General features: G+C 37.0%; 1 protein-coding gene across 1 annotated transcript in view; it reads right to left on the bottom strand.

The window, feature by feature from the left end:
- The window catches only part of snd1 (staphylococcal nuclease and tudor domain containing 1), a 229952-nt gene that overhangs the window by 165215 nt on the left and 46758 nt on the right, over positions 1 to 17979 (bottom strand). Inside the window, exons 12-15 of the mRNA XM_038294784.1 lie at positions 13073 to 13173; positions 8228 to 8338; positions 6203 to 6275; positions 1278 to 1419 (exon numbers count right to left, since the gene is read on the bottom strand). Coding sequence (XP_038150712.1) covers positions 1278 to 1419; positions 6203 to 6275; positions 8228 to 8338; positions 13073 to 13173 — 427 coding nt within the window. The remainder of the gene's footprint in view (positions 1 to 1277; positions 1420 to 6202; positions 6276 to 8227; positions 8339 to 13072; positions 13174 to 17979) is intronic.

Genomic DNA, 17979 nt, shown 5'->3' with positions numbered 1-17979 from the left:
AAATTAAGACACATATCCCGATATGCATTTTAGCCTTATTGTCCAGCCCTGCAACATACCCAGAAATAGAGATGCACTGAAGGTCAATATTAACACAAACTAGACTTTATCTTAGAAGAACCAGCTCGATATTCTCCATGTCATGCTACATTACTGCTGCAATTCATGCAACAGGAACCATATCCAAGCATTTAGCACACAGGTTTTTGTGGTTACGGTTCTTTTCAACTGTTCTTATTTTAAGCTTTAACAAAATCTTTTTTCTTTTTTTTCTTTTAGAGATTCACCTGTTATTATAGCTTTCTTTCAGGTTTGATCAGATAAGTTTATTGTTGCAGTTATGTTTATTTCAACACATGTCCCCCGAGTTGCTGCTTATGAGCCAAAAGACAAGCGATTACAACCTGTAGCAGGGGAAATAAACAGACTCTTCCTGAAATGCCAAAAGGTACAAGTTGATATTCTGGGAACATATCAAACCTTCACAACTTGACCTTCTAAAAGTTTAAAACAAAAACTCTTGGGACTAAAATGTGTTTACTCTTTAACTGTAAAAACATCCAAATCCTCAATTCCCTTTTCACAAGAGTTTTACACCATTACAATCACTTTCTTGTGTTTTTCTTTCATAAGCAAAGGAGTTTAAAGAATTAATTGTAGAAAAAAAATCATCAAAAGAATCAATTAGATGGAAGGCTCTCATCCTGTGGTATGAATACCAATGTTTGTTTTTAGGAACACTAGTGGTGCTCGACAGAAACATCCAGATCAACCTTCTACTAAATACATTCAAAGCTAATTAACTCTGATTAGGAGCTAATAAGATCAAGCTGAACTGGTGAGTTGTTAAAAGAAAAGGTATCTTTCTTTCAACCTAATTAAATAAAAAAGTGTAGCGGAGAATATTTCAAGAACTTCAAGTTCAATCTGAAGCGGAGAAAGGTGACCCAATAACATCTGCTGCCATCCATCTACCCTGAAGTAGGAACATGAATCTATGAATAACATTAAACTCACCTTCACCTTGTTATAGGCTCAGTGATTAGTTAAATATTTGCCATATTTATTTGGATATGATGCACTGAACAATGAAGGAAAAACAGATGCACTGAATAATTCCAGCTGGTGCCAGTTTGGGGTTTTATTTAAAGTTTGACAAGCAAATTCCATTTTTAAACAATGTTAAGAGTGATTTAAAAACTCAAAAACTGGCTATTTACATAGAAACACTCATGATAAAACCTAAAAGGACTCAGAGATTAGAAAAGCAAACCTACCAGCCAGGAGAAACGTAATGAGGCAAGTCTCTTTGGGCATGTAGAGCTTGAGACGAGAACCGCTAAAGACGTATTCGACAACAGCTTCTGACCGACCAGCTCTTTGAAGGAAGGGGAGGAACTGCTTGGCTTTCTGTGTTTCCTGTAGAAAAGACAAAAAATATATATATTTGAAACAAATGGCAACAAGACATCTAAATCTGTGGGACATGAAACAAACCATAAGTGGAATTATGCATCATTTTGACAAAGTTGGCAACTCAATCTAAAAGGGAAATTACTAAAAACCTGTAACAGACTTTTCCTAGCAGAAGGTGAGCTTTGTACATAGAAATGTAATCTATATCCCCAGTGTTACTTAATAAAAACATATTTATTAAAAGAATATGTGGGGAACGACTAGTAGCACAGGTAAAGACAGGTTAAGCATTATTGTCAGAGTATTTTAATGTAGTTTTCTGCCCCAACAAAAAGATTTAAAATTCGGACTGGCTAAAAAAAAAATTCCAACCAGCTAAAAGATGACGCTTAAAAAACAAAAAAAAACATGATTGTAAAAAGCATGTTATTTCCATTTGGAGTTAGGGGTGGCAGAACCCATAGCTGGCAAAAGAAGGCAAACCGCTTAATCCACCGCTAGGACATAATAATCCAACATATTAATCCAACAGGGAGCCGGCAGCCAGACCACAGAGTTTATAGGTGCTTTCATTGTTTAGTATCTTTTGGTTTTTATTTTTTGCCTCAGAAAAAAATATATGTAGCTGTCCCCAGTTAGAAGGCCTTCGTTAACCAGGCATGTTTCCATTAACCATTAAATTGAGCAATTAGGCTGTATACACAACTCCATTACATCCTGAACACAAGGCAGCACTTTATTTTTCCCCCCTGTCTTTTTCTACTGGATGAACGGATTGATTCAAGTGTGCCTGACCTCAGTAGCCATGGACAGCACACCTGAATTAATCAGTCCATCCATTAATGAAAGACAGGGAACAGAATAGCTGCCTTAAGTTAAGGAAGTAGTGGAGTTGTCATAGAGCTCATTATAATTGTGAAAATATTTTTTTTACGATTTGATGAGGTGGTTTTTCAGTCATAAGATTTCTTACATTTTGCAAACAATGCTTTTCTGATAACACGAGTCACGTGATCTGCAACTGGACCTTTCTGCCTGGTAAAAAGATGAAGAAAAGGACTGGAAGAAGTGTGAGGATGATGGAGCCCACTAAAGACAAAATATAAAAATATCTCTGCCGCTGCCATGTAGTTTTCAGATTTATCATGTAAATAAACGTATTCAAGTACAACTTTTATGGTATTTTCCATTTAAGAGAAATACAGCAGTTGCAGAACTTTACATTTTTGAATTGAGCAGAATATTGACAGTTTTGCACACATTTGTAATGGAAATGCAGCTACTGAGTAAACTTAAAAACTCAAATTCAAGCGGAAGATTTTGGTAATCAGATTATGGGTGGAAACTTGGGCTGAAATAAACTGATTAATCGATTATTGAAATAATTATCAACTAATTTAGTAATTGATTAATCATTAACAGGAGAGTAGAGACTCTCAAACATGCCATTAGCTGACAGAGTAACCCACTTAAAGCAGTATTTATACAAAAATTGTAAAAAAAAAATATATATATATCTTTTTAAAAGATTTTGCATTTAAAATAAAAATAGTGTTTGTCTGTGCTCTATCCAGAACTCCTCATGAGGAAAAGTTCGAGTTTCAGCAGATTCATTTAGAAAACATTCTTTAAGGAACCTTTGGCTATCTGATTATTAATCGATTAATTGAAAAAAATAATCAACAGATTAATCGATCTGCAAAATAATCCTTAGTTGCAGCCCTAGTGGAAACTACACATAATTCAAGGATGGCATTTCCAAGATGGAATTGCTGAAATCCTTAAACTTAGTTGGCTACCATAATAGAAAATAAATAATTCCTGAAAGGACAATTTTAATTTCAACATAAAATGTATCCTATGCCTTTTAAGGTAAGTTTAAGGTAAGTTTTACTCACACATGCTTTAATAAGTGTGCTTTTTTTCAGGTATCTTTATATTTTAATAATATAAAGTGTGCCTTGCTTCGCAGTGACACATCTGGAGCATCATGCAATCAAAAATTATTCCCCCGTTCCTGCTCCCATCTCCGTCAGAAAAAGTGACTCACAATTTCTTGGTGTACTTGGGCCAAAAATTATAATCTGAGCTAAATCGTGTATTCAGGGAGCACTAGTGCTGCAGAAGCCAAAGAAGATTCATAAACGATAAAAAAATAATTTAATGTGAACCTACTCCAGGCATGTAGGCACAACAGACCGGTGAGTCATGCACCAGTGTTGTGTTTGGATGAGCCAGCATGGACACAGGAGTAGGAACAAAGGCTCAGACACAAAGTCGGAACCAAAGCAAAAAAAACAAAACAAAACAAAAGCTAACCATTTTCTAAAGTAAATTACTGAGAGCTCAAAGTGTTTCCAAAACTAAATTTATCAATATTTTCTCTCATCCCATCTTTCCACCGGGGAGTGAAATACAGCTCAAAGCAACATATTTACTAAAAACAAAATAAAAAGAAAATCATCAGCGCGCTTCAAATGGGAATGTGTTAGTGAGGGTATATACTAAAGCCATAAGATGTTCCACCTGAACTCCACCCACTGCATTCCAAAATAACCCCTCGAGTGGGAGATGACACTCCAGTTCACACAAACATTTACCACACCTGCAGCATGTGTGGGCTGTGCAGCCTAACTTGGTTCAGAAAAAGGGAGAGACAAGTGAAAGAAGAGGACCTCATTATGCAACCTTTAGAGGCACGAGGTGAGTCAAGTGCCTTATCCATTCTCCTCCCACCACCTCTGTGCATCTCCTACAGTATACATTTATAAACCTATCTCTGCACTATTTGTGACTGCATCACACTCAACGTGCATAATCTCTTTCAACAGACCTTTAGCAAAGGATGCTGACGTATAGAAGTGTGTATTTCTGACAGGGACAGCTCTGTCTGTGTAGTGCTATATGCATGCGTGTGTGTGTGCATGAATTTAGAGGGAAGGGGAAAGTATTTTGGGGCTGGTGAGCAACAGTGTTATTTTTGTCCTTTTAATGCTTTAAAAAATGTTAACATTAGCCTTGCCAAACAACTGGTGTGTGTGTGTGAGAGAGCAGATCCACACATTCTGGCAACAAACCAAACTGTGCTGCAGATCAAGCATGTCCTACTGAAGACAAAGGAGTTAAGGGAGGGTTTTGCAGTAGCATAATGGTACTGACCTGAACCCAGTGACAGCCAAGGGCTAATAAGTAAAAATGTATTGTAGCTTCAGAGTGCTGTAGAACATGTCGGAGATACAAAGAGCATCACAAAATATCTCTATAAGCGCCTGGAACTTTTGACAACCTCGGCCACATTTCAATACAATTTCACGGAGGTTATTTTGACTTTTCTGGGGTCGTGGAAGAAGGGCCTGGCCTGCAGGTAGGTCTTTTTAGATTACCCCAGAATTATTATAGGGGAGAGGTAGTAAGCAGCAAGATATCCCACAGTGCATTGCTCCCCCAGCAGCTGTGGTGACTACAAAAGGTGACTTTAATTTTCTTTTTTATATAGATATTCATCTTAAAAAAGAGTTTAAGCAGTAAAGTTGGGCTCAGAAATGTCTGCTACTCAGTCAATTTATCAGAAATAACCCGAGTTTGAAACCCGTTCTCTGGGTTTTCAGGGCAGCAGAGCTGAAAGCTCACAGCGGCAGCAGGCTGCAGACTCCGCTGGCTGCTGGAGTGGAGTTTGCCCTCTAACCTTTGCCTAATTTGGACCAGTCACCCTTTCATTTCTCTCTGCTTGTGTTGGGTTTATAACAGCTAAACCTTGAATGAGATAAATGAGATAAACATGTTTGACATGTTATTGACAAATAACTGCATGTTTTTCTTTGTTTTCTTTGCTGGAAATTTGACATTTTAAAATCAAATTAAATATAAGTTTAACACAACAGAGCACTTTCACTTCATACATAATGCATGTTTACCCAAGATTGTACAGTTATTTCAAACATTTAGTTATGTGAAAATTAGAAAATTAAGGGATTTTATTTTACTATTACATGCTCTAATAAGACCCACTTTTAAAACCACACAAAGAACTTTAGGCTCTAGGGAGTAGATACCAGCAAACTTCAAAGTTTCCTTTTATTTTTTGCATATTTGTATAAATTCCCCAAACACCCAAGATTAGAGTCCAAAAAATATTATACACTTTTGTCTGCTTCTTTACTCTGAAAAAGAGAATATCGAAAATTAAATTCTTTACTTTACTCCAAATTTCTCCTTCAGCAGAAACTAAAGAACTAATCTATTCAAATGCTCTTCATTTTGTAAGATACAATTAAATTATTCTGTTACTTAATCATTCTGTAAGCATTAGAGAAAAAATGGAACTGCACAAAAATTTATAAAAAAAAAACCTGGGTTGAGCATATGAACAAAAAACAGCTCACCATTCAACCTTTACTGCATGGTTTTATGAATTTCCCACAATAATGTTCGTGTGATGAGCCCTTCCAATCAGGCTTCATTAGCCAAATGACGCCTCAATCAAGCCCCTGAGCACACGTAAACAGGCAAGGACCGAGATGCCTCTATTAATGATGTTTATTTTTAGAGGCCACTGAGGATGAGTCAATGATTATAGATCATTTTCTCAGAATTACAGGCCCTAACGTATCTTTTAAGAGTTATGTTGTTTATGTGCAAATGACTCCACATTTAAAACTATTTAATTCCAATTATAGCCACAGCACATGAATGCTCATCCTATTATCCACATCATGTAAACCATCTTATTTCCTAGCGTAGGATGAATAAACATGCATTATAAAAAAAATGTTAAAAAGATGCATACCCCTGAGATATCAGCCACTCTGTGGATGGGGACCTCCTTTTTGCTGTGCAGCCCCTTTCCGTTCTTGATGGCCCTGCATGCAAACAATAACGCCATTAAAAATCAATCCATCCATTCATTCATGCATATTTTTATAATAATACATCTAAACTAGCATTATGGGAGTTTTAGCTTCATGTTCAGAGCAGAGGGATGGAGGTTCTGCAGAAATCAGCACCCAGTTCAAACCCTACAGTCAGCCACCAGGCTATTAGCCCTAAATAGTTCCCCAGGTGCTCCAGGCTGCTTCCTAAGGGATGGGTTAAAGTCACACATCGCATCACTGAAATAGACATCAGCACTCACCAACAAATTTGAATTATCCTTTTAACGTTCAATAAAGAAGCATCTTTAAAGATCATTTAATCAAACTGTTTATTTAGTCTGGTCATAGAATACGAAATTTTATCATCCTGTTAAACAGATTCCAATTAGAATTTATACTTTTTATAAAACAATTTCACCAAACACACATTTCCATCCCCTAAACCACAGTTGGTATGCTTGGATATAGCGCTCAAAACTCCAACCCTCCTTATATGGCGTCTAACTGAAGCCAAAACATCACTGAATTTAAAATATCTTTAAAAATGGATGGTTTTGTACAAGTCTAATTTTATTGTGAAGCTGAGATCTGTAGGTTTTCATGAACTAGAAGATAAAATCTCAATAAAATGCTTAGAAACTCTATAAATATTCAATCAATGTGTTTTTTGCCTTTATAAATTGAGATTAATTGAATAAATGAAAAGCACCTGTGCAATGAAAAAAAAAGGACCCAATTTTTTCCACCAATAAAAGCTTGGGGTTAACATGAAAAAAAGAGACCAGAGTAATAAAATAATCCTAATGGGAGCCTGGCCCATAAAGGTGAAAAGGGAAATGGAGAGACATCATCTATCGTCTGAGATGGCTTAGGGTCTTCTTTGATGGAAAAAAAGCCCAGTTCATTATATGTAATGAAGACAACTTAAAGTTCCTGCTCTGCAAGGGGTCACTTGGACAGACAACAGCAGCTAAGATGAGCCATCTACATTTATGTTAGCTTGTACCGTAAAGATGTGCATTTTAATAGCCAGGGGGAGGTTCCTTGAAGGCTGTGGGCCACTAGCTTTATGCAATGGGGGCTAAAAATATAACTGAGGCGATAGACAGAAACCGCTCATCATCTCTTATAGGACCCCACTAGGGACAGAGAGAGAGAGAGGGAAAGGAAGCAAAGAGAGATGGAAAAGTGACAAAAAGAAATGAGGGAAAGGAGACCCAGAAGAGCAAGGCCGTAAAAGGACAAAACAGAAAGCGGCAAAGGAGAAGAAACAAGGACATGTACAAAAAGAGCAGAGATGGCAGGAATGGGCAGGAGAAGAAATAAGGGCAGATGGTCGGTGACACTGTGTGAAAGACAGTGAAGAGAACGAGTTAATGCCATTAAAAAAAATAAGGTTGCAGCTGCATCTGCTCTACCTACAGCAAGCAGATCTTAATCTATGGCAGAGTAATAAAGCTTGTACTAAATCTCTCCACTGCACCTCCACATAATTATATTCATAGGGCCTGAGTAAAGAGAGACTCTGATTTAACGTCTGGCGCCTGGGTTGGTGTATGTGTGCCCAAGCATACAAAAAGAAACAAGAAAGGAAAACCCTTAAAAGGAAGAGAAGAAAATAATATAAAGGGGTCGTTAATATGGGCAAGAGTAGTAACATATTTCCTCAGGAAGTGATTCACCACCCTTATGGACAGTAATTATTTTGACACTTGAAATAAATTTAAATAGCTAACAAGGTGGTGACCTTAGCAAAATAAAAGAGAAAACGTTAAGGGTCATTACATTGTCAATCACTTCCTAAAGGCTAATTTATCAAGTTAATTTAAAACATATGTGCAAGGTGGCTCATGTCGGTGGGTGATGCTGCATTTAATCCATATTTCCAGACACAAACAATTATAAAGGAACACAAAGTGTGAGAGAGAGGAGTTTCTCACCGTGCCTCTGCAGCGAGCAGCTCATCATAGTGGGAGGAGCGCTGGTCATCATCCTGTCTGTATCTGATGACTGTGGCGAGGCCTTTACTGACAAGAGCTTCAGCTATGTTACTGGAAGAAAAAAAAAAGGGGGGGACAGTACACTTTAACGCTCCATTTCATAAGACATAACAAATAGAATCAGCAGGCGGTGTCCTTTTCAACAAGTGGTAAGCAAATGTTCGGACTGCATGTTCCCAAACATATGAGGAATAAGGTTTACAGAAAAAAGGCAGGCAGTTAAGATATTAACATTTTAAAGTCAAAAAAATATTGCTAGATAAACTGTTTTACCACTTCAGAAAACCAGAAAGCTATAAAAATGTCTGACCTATGCAATTTCAAAACTTGCTGTCACCAATTACTACATTTTGTGTAATTTGAAGATCAATTATATTCAATCACAGGTTTCTATTTAATATGAGACTGAGTAAACTGTGATAGCTAATACAGTCACAGTGGTAATTTACTACAATAACTGTACTTTAGACATGGATTTGGGCCAATATGAGATTATTTTTCACATTATAATAAAAGACATATTCCACAGTTCTGGGGTATATGAAGTTAAATAAAGCATCTAAGTTAAACGCTTTTTGTCACTCATTTCAGAACGTCATCTTGATTCATTTCAGAATTAAGTAAAATGTTTCAAACCATTGTTTAAAGTAAATTTGACAATATTATTGCTTAAATGATCATTGTGATATCATTGATAGAATAGATTGGGGGCATGCCCTACTGGAGAGGGACATCACTATTTTCATATAGCTTGTCAGAGGGAGGAGAATGTGTTCAACAATTTCTTGTTAGATTGCTGCAATGAGTGGACTTTAGAAAGCACAGTGGGTCAGCACCGCCAGATCACTGATTGTGGAAACTTCACACATGATTTCAGGTGACAAGGATTAGTGCCTTTAAAATAATCCTCAGGTAAAATGTTTCTGACAGTCTAGTTTGAGAGCGACTTGACACAAAGAATGACACATTATATCGCCGTGTTTGATTCATCAGTAAGTTTTTGCTTTTGAAGCCTCAACTCCAGCATGAACTTCTTGTTTGTTAAGCTCCCCTGAATTCTACATTTAATGATTTATAAGCCCCATTTACACTACCCTTTTGAAATCTTGCTGAGAGCGGTCGGAGCATAATAACCAAGATAACTGTTGAGTGTAAATGGCATGCAAACCGAACTTGACCGTGCCAGCCTGAACCAAACCACACTAAAGTAGTACTAGTTTAACAGTAGGGCTCGGCACGGTTCAGTTGTGTTTCGGTTCTCTGATAAAGAGCACATGATCGGACCGCATCTTTTCCCATTTACTGTCAGCTTACTGTCAGTTTGGAAGTAATGTACATCAGTAAGACGTTTGCCAACAGCCAAAAAAACAGAAGAACTGTAAACAATAAACATTTTCTAAACACTACATTCATTAAAATGGCTTCAAAAGAGCGTGTTGCAACCTGGGATGACGCCGAGACTAAGGCTCTTATTGCAATTTGGGAAGAAAATGTTATCCAGGTGTTGGACGGAACAAAACATAATCACAAAGTTTTCCTACTAGAGAGCAGTAGTACCGTAAATCGTCACTAGGAGGCGAGGAACCGTGCTAGTGTAATGCGTAAACGGACGTAAAGAACTGAGCTCAACACGGTTAACTGATCCAAGCGAGGTCCGAACTCGGAACAGATCTGTTTTCAGAGGGTAGTAATAATGGGGCTTTTGTCTTTGTTATCCCGGTTGGTGGGGGGCCTTTTCCTACCACACTTTCTCCTGTCACTCAACTTTCTGTGGATATGCTCAGATACAGACCGCAGTGCCATTTTATGGCGTACCCTCTTCGAGTAAAGTGTAGTCTTCCATCTACTGGACAATTAAGCAGTTCTCCTCATGATGGTGTTTTTGAGTCTTCATCGGTAAGGCACACTGCCCAGCATTTTTAGATTGATTAACAGGCTCTGCTGAAATGCAATCATCTGAATTAGTTGTGTTGAAGAGAAACATCTAAAACATGAAGGGCAGAGTGCCTTAAGAACCAGGGTTAAAAAAACACCTGATTTAGCCAACCAAACCAGACAGAGACACTTTAGAGGCCTTGCAAACCTTAGCAGGTGTGTTGAGTTAATTAACTGATAAGAGTGTTAGACAAGTTTTTCAGTATTTAACTTTTCAGACACTCAATTTTGGGTTTTCTTTATCTGTAAGCCATAATCATTAACTTTAGAAGAAATTAAGGCTTGAAATAAGTGTGATTAATCTACATATTTTTTTACTTTCTGTAACGATGTACAAAAGAAAAAAAAAAAGTACGTGATCACAATCAATATGGCTCTTTCTTGGCATACACACAAGCCGCCTGAGTACACTGAGGATTACTGTGAGCAATATCTGATAGGATGTGGCAACACACCAATATTAAATCAAAGAAATTGCTGTTCATGACATGTGTAGTATGCTATATGTAAGAGTCCTGCTTTGGCCAGGGGGAGAGTCCTGCTCTGGAGATAAATGAGACATTACACCTTTCAGACATAACTTTATGTTCACATTAAAACATTCCCCCTTTTGCAGAGTGAAATGTGTAAAGCTTGTGCTACGGTATAAATTCCTGTATCTCTGTCTCTACCTGTAACCCTTCAATTATATATTGTTTGCGTTTGCACTTAAAATATGTAATAGTTCAAGCGTTTTATGATTAATACCCATAAATAATTAATAAATATCACAAGAATATGAACAAATTGACTTAAATTCTATACATTTTTCACGTCTGTCTTTACGTCCAAATATGCGACTTTAAGAGCTTTCTGGTTGCTGTTTTGTTATCATTCATTAAACTAAATCTTTCACAATCAGCACTGGATGCTGCAGCCACCAAATCAGAGAATGAGCTGATTGATCCGGTTTGTTTTTGCTTCGTTATTGTACTTGAAATTAGCAGGAGAAAAAAAAGTCACATGGAGCACCTTGCTGCACGATGAACAGATGTGTCTTTAATTGTGAGCATGTTGGATGGCAGGGCTGCTAACAATGGGTGAGTTTCATTGTTCTGGAAGCCTATAAATAATTTGGGCCGCCAAGTATTCTTCTATTTTGTATTCATTTACTGAAGCAATAAATGAAAACTAAAATTATTTCTTATACCTTTAAGCTACCTTTACAAAGCTTACCTTCTTTATACAAACAACAAATAGAGTACCATAAGCTCAAATTTAAATTATATACCTCCAAACTAGGGTTAAATGCATCTGCAAAATAATTGCAATTATAAAAACGAACATTTTCAAATTGCACAGGCCCTCAATTTTGGTTACACTACATTTAAAAAGAGTAAGACATTTAATATCTCACTCCAGCCCCAACAGAGGAGGGAAGAGAGTTGCAGCTAGATTCATTCAGTTTTTCCACACAGTATAATCCTGCAACAATAAAACTCTGGACAAGAAAGCTTTCAAGGTCATGAAAAAGCTGAAACTCTTGAGTTAAACACCTACATGCTTATGGAAAGTGCAAAGAAAACAACTGGAATATTGGATGAAAATAATCCAAATATTATTTTTTGTTACAATCAGCTCTACTCCAAACACCAGTTTCCATCTGTCTCCCCTGCTCATCCCCTGACTGTAGCTTTCATGGGGACAACGCCAGCTGTCAACCAACAGGCTCCCAGCATGCTGTAGTCCAACTGATGGAGGAGTCTAATTGAATGCTTACAATAGCAAATCCTGACCTCTGTGCAGACCAGTCACATTTGAGACAGCTGGTTAGATGATAGGGAGAAATCTGTGTTTCTGTGTGTGTGTGTGTTTGATGCTGGTTTATGACTTGAATGATACAATTAGAGGGGAAAACAAAACAAAAAAAACACACGACAAGCGTCGTTTTCAAACGTTCTATTGAGGGAAAACAGACTTCTGAGGCCTCATATTCAGCAATGTGGCATTAAAGCTCTGCGCTGGTTTTGATTAAATTTCAACCTCTGAAAAGCGTTTTATCCGTGATCTTCTGGAGAGAGAGAAAAATTACAAACTGATAAACCGAATGCCTTCAAAGACCGGCTTGCAGATAGAATATAATTGCTTGCACTGAGGTGACCCTTTTCTGAACAAAGCAGCAGCTTCAGCTCTGATTAACAAGCTACAAATTCAAAGCTTTTAAAATGATCCTGTTGTATTTCATCAGATGAAATTAGGGTAGTAAAATGAAACGTGTTGATAGAGTCAACATAAAATGCTGGATAATCTAATCCTGGATGTGCTCTGCAAAAGTATTAATAGGCCATAAACTAATCCACATTTATTCAAGTTAGAACCAAAATTGTGTCTTTGTATGCAGAAACCAGATATCTCTAAATAAAATAAATATAAAAGAGGTTTGTTAGGAAATATTTGCAAACCAACAGCATTAGTGGTAACACATGACCCCACCAGAAAGGTCAGGGAGGAGGTTGTGGAGAAGCTTATAACAGGATAGTTTCCAAAACACTCCGTACATCCCACAGATGAATCAATCTAAATGAAAGGCAACAAGTCCTGCTAATTATTTGAGATGATGATAGGGTCAAAAGAAAAGCAGATTTTGTTGTTTTCTTTTCAAAATCTAATTAAAACACTCAGTGGAAAACTAAGACAAGAGATTGATCTCATTGCCTAACCTCCATTATGGCAGCATCATGCTGTGGGACCATTAAAGCATGTCATGATTGATGACATCCGCCGTTCCCTTTCCAGGGCACAGCATTTGTAACAAACTCCCACATGTAGAAAAGCATTTTACTCATTTTGGTAAATTGAATTAACACTTACATCCCTCCAATTGTCACGGTTGCACAGGTGCGCTCTGAGAAAGCGGGCGTTCCTTCTCCAGGACCGGTGGCAGCCCTGATGTAGTCCACTGTCACGTTGACCTGTGAGGAAACAAAAAAGAATCAATAAATAGACAGTCACCAAGAGTGGCATCCGTTACGACAATAATTAGTGTGGGGAGTGATCTCTCCTTGCATGTGGGTCCCTTTTTTGTTTGTCCCACTTCTCAAGGTCACCCCCAGTCAGTGTGAATCACATCAGGTAGCATTGTAAAACTCCCCAGAGGAGTAGTATTAACACACTGTGGGTGTTTAGGACAACACACACACACAGCAGTGGAACCCAAATGACCCAACACAACACGTTCCTAACAAAGCTCCCTGGGGATAGACTCCAACCCACTCACCCTGAAGATACACTGTTGTCAATCAGCTGTGTGCATGTGCATATCTCCACAGGCATGTGACAGGGGAAGCCAGCATTATGGGCCAAACACATGTAGACAGCGCTAATAGGAGGGGATTGCAGGCACACTGGCACACACAATCGACTGTTTAGGAGCTGCATATAAACTGTGTCAGACAAGTGTGATGTTCGGAGGAAGAAAAAAAAAAGTGGATTCTAGCTCTGCATCAGAGCGTCATTAAGTTTGGCACGGACAACTAGTACAGGCCCATTACAGGGACATGAAAGAGTAAAGGCATCCTGTCAATAGATTGACAAGATGAGGACATTGGGAAGCGAGGAAGAGAAGAAGGAAGTTGTAGAGGGCTGTTTGCTAAAGAACCATTAGCAATTTCTGAGGAGGAGGGACATTATAAGGACTCCAGGGGAGCTTTTCATTAGGACAACTTGCTAGTTTCTCTTCTGGAACCCTTAGCTCCTCCCAGTGAGAATGTGAAAGAGACACAATGAAGGGTAGATTTTTTTTTTTCTTTCCCCATTTCAAAGTGCAATGAAGGGACATAAAAATGACAAGTAATGGAGAAGGGAAGAATTCCCATACCTTGGGGGAAGAGTGGCTTCAAATAAGGACGTTATCCCAATGAAAACAGCGGAAGAGACGATAGCTTGTCACAGTTCACTATAGTCCTCACAGCAGAAGTAGTAATTCAAATACACGTAAACAAAGTCATTGTTACCCTTTGTTTAAAAAAAAGAAAAACCCACAATGGTCACTGAAATAGATTTAATATGACAAAATGCACATTGTCTGGAAATGAACCAATTAAAGCCAGACGTGGCTTTTCGACCATGCATCAACACAATGATTTTAAAAATAAACTCATGAATAAGGCCTGAAAGAAATGGTACACTTAATGTTTTGTTGCGCAACCTTTTGAGAGAATCACTGCAATCAAACGATTCCTGAAGTAAACAACGAGGTTTCTGCTCCCGTTTAGGTCCACTCCCCATGAGCAAACAGCTCCAGTTGTCTCATGTTCCAGAAAACATGTTTCTGCTCCTTCCAAAGATGCTTGATAGGATAATCCAATGTTTTCCTCTTTGCCATTCTTGAGGTTTTGAGTTATGCATTTTGGGTCATTATCCTTCTCGAAAATCCTTAACATGTGACCAAGCTCTCTGACACTGGGCAGCACATTTCTCCCTAGAATCCCTTGATAAGTATTGAGTTTTCATTATACCCTGCAGAGATTAAAGATACCCTATGCCAGATGAAGCAAGGCAGCCCCAGATCATAACAGAGCCTCTTCTATGTTTCACAGTATGGACAGTGTTCTTTTATTGATATGCCTTTTTTTTTTTTTTTTTTTTTTTTTTTTATAACTGTGAACATGGAGCTGAGGTACCTTTTCATAAAGCCAAATTTGTGTCTTTCCAGAGGAATCCTCCTAGAGGCTTTGTGGCTTCATAACATGTAATTCGGCTGGCTTTTTTATGATTCAACAACGGGGTCCTCCTTGGTCATCTCCCATTAAGTCCACTTTTGCTTATAAATTGATGCTGATGTTCCTTGAGCTTCAAGTTCACCTTTTATCTCTTTGGAAGTTTTTTCTGGGCTCTTTTGTTACCATTCATATAATCAGTCTGATTATCTATTTTCTTCCTGCAGCCACATCCAGGGGGGTTGACTACAGATCAATGGCTCCTATATGTGCAACTGTAGTCACAATAATATTAGCTTAAAAGAAGGTAGTCTTTATATTTCTGGTCTATAATTTTCTTTCTCATCTCCTGAGGCAACTCTTCCCTTTGATTATTTTGGTCCATGTTGAGTGTGGTACACACCATATCATGAAACAGCACAGTGACCATCTCTATCCCCATTTATAGGCGCACTGACTGACACCTGTGAGTAGCTGACAACTTAATTTAACATTTCTCTTTGGTCTTTTTATTTTCAATCTTTCCTTGGGGTACCATCACTTTTGTCCAGGCCAGTTCCATAAGTGTATTTTTTACGTCTTTTGTGGAAGCATTGTTGAAAAGTAATATCTGACTTTCATTTGTTCAATATCATTGAATTTTATTCATTAATACTTTTGTCAAATTCTAGTTATTTCTATGACCATTAAAGGTTTTTCTTTATTTAAACAATACAAACAATTTTGTCCACCTGTGTAGATGAAAATAACTATCAAGGTGGGTTTTTAACTGGACTGAAGGTAGAGAGAGTTGCCGTTTCTCCCAATTCTACAAACAGTAGCAGTTTTCTTTTATTAACCAAAGAGTAAGAAGTGCGAGAACCGTTCACAAAACCCAAAGACAACAAGCAATGCTGGATACAAACTACAAAGTGCAGAAACAATGACAATAAAATGGAAAAAGAAACTAAAGATTTCACAAAAATAAAAAATAAAAACTTAAAAGAAACCATTTTGGGTAAGGATGAAACATATAAACTACTACCAACAGATTAGATTAGGAAGGTTCTAGTTCCATTTTCCACAGGCCATCTAACAGATCTCTGGATAAGGGAAATCCATCCATTAGAACCCCCCAGAAGAGAGGCAAATAGAAAGGGGAAAGCCAGTGAATGGATCAGAGAGCTGGTGTAGTGATAAGAACAGCAGTAGAGGTGTGAGACTAAATGTGTTTGTTCTGCTGAGGTGACGAAAAGCATGGGAATATTTGGTTTACTGTGCCAAAGGAATCATGTATACAACATGTCTACATGAACGAAAAATCACATTCTGAGCCATGTATCCAATCTGTTGAAAATTGAAAGCATTCATTTGGGGATTTATACATTACCAATTAAAATGGGACTATGGAGACTACAAGAAATCTGGTGGTATACCAAGTTGGCCATATTGAACTCAACAGGTGTTCAGGTCAAAAGAAAAAAAAAAGAAAAAATTATATATATATATATATATATATATATATATATATATATATATATATATATATATATATATATATATATATATATAGATATATATCTATAGATATATATCTATAGATATATATCTATATATAGATATATATCTATATATAGATATATATCTATATCTATAGAGATATATATATATATATATATATATATATATATATATATATATATATATATATATATATATATATATATATATATATATATATATATATAATTTTTTCTTCTTTTTTTTTTTGACCTGAACACCTGTTGAGTTCAATATGGCCAACTTGGTTACAATGTTACAATAGTCTCAATTTAAAAAATAAAAAACGATTTATTAGATAAATCATAATATCATGGCATGACAACAGAATGGACAAAAGGATCTACCAAGAGGTGTAAGTTTTAGCCAATATCTATTCAAGAAAAAATAAATAAAATTAAAATTAAAATTATAGTTTTTCTGAGACTACATTTGTAGTCTGGACACAGTTCAATAACACTCCAGCAACCACTACATTTAAAAAAGAAAATACAGGTATAACACTAGAACCATTTTGAGTTAAGGTGAGGAAGAGACGAACGTTCGAGGGAACATGGTGTGCAGCTCGATTTAAAAAAAAAAAAAAAAAAAAAAAAAGGAAAGGAAACTGAATTCTCTATGATGGCATTTGTGCTGTTCATTAAGTCTGCTAAAGGGAATTAGATCTTGTCGTTGGGCATATTTTGTTAAATTGGTACAGTAGCGAAATACCAAAAGCCAACCTAGATAAACACCTTAAAAACTGAGTACATTTTCAGCCGCTTTGGTCAGTTTTCTTTCAAGCGTTTAATTCCTAGCCATGATCCTGTGTTTAAAACGCTCAGTTAAGGATAGGGCCAAACGTTTTTTGTTTACAAAAGACTGATGATTACAACTATTATTATTTTATGTGCAAATCATGTTATCTCATATATATATATGCAGTAACAGGGTAATATTTAAACAATTGTTTGTCTTCCTTTAAATTAGTTAAATTCTATATCTATATAATTTGTATCAGCAAATCAAAGTTTTAGTAAATCTGGGGATGTAAAATCTGCTTCAGTCTCTGATTTTAAGCCTTTAAAAATTAGACTTCTGTCCCAGCTTTTTTTTTTTTTTTTTTAGATTTACCAGTTAACTGGGTCGTACTACATGACAACTTGTACAAAGCTTTGATATGAAAAGGGAACATGTGCCACGTCGTGATTAACAGTACTCCAACCCAGCATGAGCTCAGAATGAGTGGTTTTCCCAGACAGGAACAGAGAGAAAGGCTGCTTACCCTGAAAAATGTGGGAGGTTAAGATTTGCAGCAACTAAAATAAGCAAACGTCTCCAACAAATTCTATTGAACTATGATCACACAGCTTTATCTTCCATTCTATTTACCTTTCTAACAGATATGGCAACATAAACACGAAGACGTATGGCGCAGACTAATTTCAATGTACCCAACCCATTTAACTGATATGACTCACAGCAGAAAATATATGGCGACAGATCAGAAGGTAGGAGAGAAGAAAGACGTATGTATGCATA

Source organism: Cyprinodon tularosa, unplaced genomic scaffold, assembly GCF_016077235.1.
Source record: "Cyprinodon tularosa strain WSP-4 unplaced genomic scaffold, ASM1607723v1 ctg345, whole genome shotgun sequence".
Lineage (NCBI taxonomy): Eukaryota > Metazoa > Chordata > Actinopteri > Cyprinodontiformes > Cyprinodontidae > Cyprinodon > Cyprinodon tularosa.
Note: the sequence above shows the minus strand (reverse complement) of the source record. Positions and strands in the feature narration are given on the sequence as shown.